This window comes from Pyrus communis, chromosome 11 (genome assembly GCF_041283825.1).
Source record: "Pyrus communis isolate YQ-2024b chromosome 11, ASM4128382v1, whole genome shotgun sequence".
Classification (NCBI taxonomy): domain Eukaryota; kingdom Viridiplantae; phylum Streptophyta; class Magnoliopsida; order Rosales; family Rosaceae; genus Pyrus; species Pyrus communis.
The window spans coordinates 21,072,375-21,076,649 of record NC_142575.1 but is presented as its reverse complement, the minus strand read 5'-3'; the positions used below and the strand labels follow the sequence as shown (position 1 = coordinate 21,076,649).

The following is a 4,275-nucleotide window of genomic DNA, read 5'->3' as shown; positions in this document are numbered from 1 at the left end:
TCATGAAGTTCATCTACCTATTCTTGTTAAGGTGAGAAAAATTGGAGTTCAGTTGGAAAGGAGAATAGTGGAACTTTACTAGCTTATTTTTAAGTTAGACCTGTACATGTTAATCGGGTCTGCATAGCTCAAAGGAATGATCAGTTGTGTTTGAAGTTAATAGAAGAAGTGGCAAATGGTACACGACATGATCACAAAGTTAGAAGAGATATAACATTCATGTTTGGGAACCGACTCAATGTTCTTAAGGATGAAGAACTAAAAAAGATACCTTAGATGAAGAACATATTTCAGCCTATGTTATGCATCATGGCTCTACCAAGATGTATCATACTATTGGTCAAGTATGAAAAATGATATTGCTTAATATGTGAAAAGATGTTTGATTTGTCAACAAGTTAAAGTTGAACGACAAAAAAAGGTTATCTCAACTGCTTCCTATTCCTGTTTAGAAGTGATAAGAGATTGCAAAATTTCTTTGTAAGTCTTGCAAAACTTCTTTGTGTTGAAATGAAGTTGAAGAATAGACTATTTGGGTCTAGAATTTATGGATGATGCCACAAAAAGATGAAAATGATAAGGAGAAATCCGAAGATAGCACAACACAGATAGAAGAGTATTGCTGATAGACATTCTAAAAATCAACAATATAATGTAGATGATAGTGTATTCCTGAAATTACCACCATAGGAAGGAGTGGTAAGATTCGGCAAACGAGGGAAGTTTAGTCCTTGTTACTTGGAAGCTTTGGACAAAATCTAGAATTCTGTAGTTTCTGGCAGTGATTCTGGCAGCAGATCATGATGGCCGACGACAGGAAAATTAAAGACGTTAAGTTCTTAAGGGAATTGTCGTTAAATTTAAAGACAAAAGCCTGACATGTGACTATGCCAAACGGAGACTGCCAATGTTCATGAAATTGAATTAGGGTTTCGACACACTAAGTAGGGTCGAAATTTCACCATAATTCATGAAATTGCATTAGGGTTTTGATAAAAATAAAATAAAATAAATAAAAGAAGAAATTATCAATCTATTTCTATGTTATTGTTGAAAACATTGGCATTGTTATGAATGCCCACACACAAATTTTTCAATGCCCACAAATATGATGTAGACTTTGCAAACAAAAAGATCGTATTTTCAAAGTCATGTGATGTAAATTTCAAAATGTAATAATGTGAGTTGCTTTACAAATAGAGCACGCGACTACAATCAAAACATACCTATCACTAGTAAAGGTTATCTCTTTAACTTTGACATATTTATAATACGTTATCAGCACGACTCTCTAAATATAACTATTTCTCATCTCTCTTCGCTGAAAGAAATCATTCCTTTTCGCCGAACGAAAACAAAAAAAATGTTCCCTCTAAGGATTTTACTGTTCATCTTTTTCCTCTGCCTCAACTACTGGATATACCCTCCCGAAGAACTATTTGCACCATGCCTGCTTTTAGTTCTCAACCTAACAGTTACATATATCTTTGATTTCTTGTTTGGTGTAGATCTTGATTACTAACCCAGTGTTTATTTATGTTAATTTTACTGCAATCCAAGATGGTGCGGTACAATCGCCCATCTTGAACTGCAAATTGAATCTTACTGCAATCCAAGATGGTGCGTTATCATCACTTATCTTGGATCGCAGATCTAATTTTACTACAAATTTTAGGTGGAGTAGTATTATCGCCCATCATACCCTGTATATTTAAATTTTCCTGTTGTTTAATTTCATTGCAATTTTAGGTGGTGCGGTATAATCGCTCACCCTGCTTTGCATATTTAAATTTTCCTGCTACTTGAGTGGTGCGGAATAATCGCCCATTCTATGTTATGAGAGTGGTGCGGTAAAATCGCCCTCTTCATTCATCATCTCGAGCCTGAAGTTTTGAGTGCTTATCATTTTGGCCTAAATATCAAAATGAAGAATTTGCAAGAACCAGAAGTTCTAACACTACATCCCCCAGATTACATATTATTGCAAGTTCTTACACATCTCAGTTTTCTTTCAGAAAAAAAAAAATGGTGAACTTGGCAAAACTTGATTTTGTTGCCCTGGACATTGCTGGGAAAAACTACCTCACCTGGGTAGTGGATGTCAAGATCCATCTGGAGGCATGGAATCTTGCAAAAACAATCAAGGAGGAGAACAATGCATCTTCTCAAGATATAGCGAAGGCCATGATCTTTATCCGTCGCCACCTTGATGAAGGACTAAAAAGCGAGTACCAAACAGTTGAAGATCCGTTAGCTCTCTGGAAGGCATTAAGAAACAGATACAATCACCAAAAAACGGTGATTCTTCCAATAGCTCATTATGAGTGGACTCACTTAAGGATCCAGGATTTCAAGTCAGTGGCTTAGTACAATTCTGCGATGTTCAGAATTAGTTCCCAGATGAAACTCTGTGGGGAAACCATCACTGAGGAAGATATGCTAGAAAAGACTTTCAGCACCTTTCATGCCTCCAACGTGCTCCTGCAGCAGCAGTATAGAGCGCGAGGTTTCACTGAATATAACCAACTGATCTCTGTACTCCTGGTTGTTGAACAAAACAATGAGCTCCTGCTAAAAAATCATTATGCCCGACCTACTGGATCTGCACCATTCCCCGAAGTGAATGTTGTTTCCCTCGAAGTGAACGCCACATCCTCTAGTGGCAATAATCATAAACGAGGACGTGGACACAGGCTAGGACGGTGGAACAGGAAAGGCAAGAATCATGGTGTCCAGTTTCACAACCAGGTTCCGAGGCATAATTCAGGCCCGAGCTTCAAAAATGTAAATCGCCACAAAGGCAGAACTCATATGAACAATGCTCCCAGAAACTCTGAATGGGCCTGCCATAGGTGTGGTGACAATGGGCATTAGGCGCGTACTTGTCGTACCCCAAAATATCTGGTGGATCTGTATCAAGCCTCCCTCAAGGAAAAGGGTATCGAGACCAATTTTCTTGACCAGGCTAAACCAATGGATATACCTAATCCAGTGTGTGACTTATCAGGGCAGTTGAACACAACCCACCTAGATGTCTTAGACTTCATTGTGGAAAAGGGAAATGAAGTTTACCGGTCCGACTAAATCATTTATGTTTGATGTACTGAACTTGTAGTTCAAAACTAGCATTTCAGATTCAATAAAAGTGACATTTAAATTTCCTGTTATAACTTGCTTTTAACTGTGATTCACTTACTCAGAGAGTATGGATAAAAACTATGGTCATTCTCAAAACATAAGAAATAGCAGAGATATTTGTCTTGCAGACAGCGCAACCACGCATACAATACTTCGAGATCGAAAGTATTTCTCAAGATTGATGCTTACAAAAGTAAGGGTAACAACAACATTAGGGCAATCAGATGCGATTAAAGGCTCAGGAAAAGCCCAGATTATGTTACTAAATAGACCAATATTGTCCATATAGAATGCGTTGTACATTACTCGATCTACTCGAAATTTGTTAAGTTTCAAAGACATACGATTAAATGGATACCACATTGAAAGAAAAAGTGCAGAAAATGTGGAGTATCTATGCATTACCTCCAATGATACCCAGAAGTGTATATTGGAGACGTTGCGTGGTTTGACGAGTGGATTGTATTATACATACATAAAAACAGTTGAATCACATACTGTCATGAACCAGAAGTTCATTGATTCAAAAGTTTACATGCTTTGGCATAACCATCTGGGTCACCCAGGATCTACCATGATGCGTAGAATCATTACTAACTCTAATGGACATCCATTATTGAGCAGACACATTGCTATCTTAAATGATAACCCTTGTAAGGCTTGTTCTTAAGGGAAGTTGGTAATTAGACCATCACAACTAAATATTGATGCTGATCTGCAAAGAATTCAAGGGGATATTTGTGGGGCTATTCAACCATCATGTGGACCATTTCGATATTTTATGGTTTTGGTTGATGCATTTACCCGATGGTCACATGTGTGTCTCTTATCTACTCGGAATGTAGCTTTTACGAGACTTCTTGCTCAAAAAATTAAGTTGCGAGCACAGTTCCCAAATTACTCCATTAAGTCAATCCAACTTGATAACGCTGGTGAATTTACGTCTCAAACCTTTGATGATTACTGCATGACTTTGGGCATTGATGTTGAACACCATGTTCCTTATGTCCATACTCAAAATGGGTTAGCAGAAGCATTGATCAAGCGGCTTCAGTTAATAGATCGCACTCTGCTCATGAAAACAAGATTGCCAGTTTTTGCATGGGGACATGCCATCTTACATGCTGCATCATTGGT

General features: G+C 37.8%; 1 protein-coding gene across 1 annotated transcript; it reads left to right on the top strand.

Annotated features, from left to right (window-relative positions):
• Positions 1-2,025: 2,025 nt before the first annotated feature.
• LOC137742957 (uncharacterized) lies at positions 2,026-3,084 on the top strand. The gene is made up of 3 exons (XM_068482890.2): positions 2,026-2,249; positions 2,388-2,716; positions 2,921-3,084. Exons 1-3 carry the CDS (start codon positions 2,026-2,028, stop codon positions 3,082-3,084), a joined length of 717 nt encoding a protein of 238 aa, XP_068338991.2.
• Positions 3,085-4,275: the final 1,191 nt, after the last annotated feature.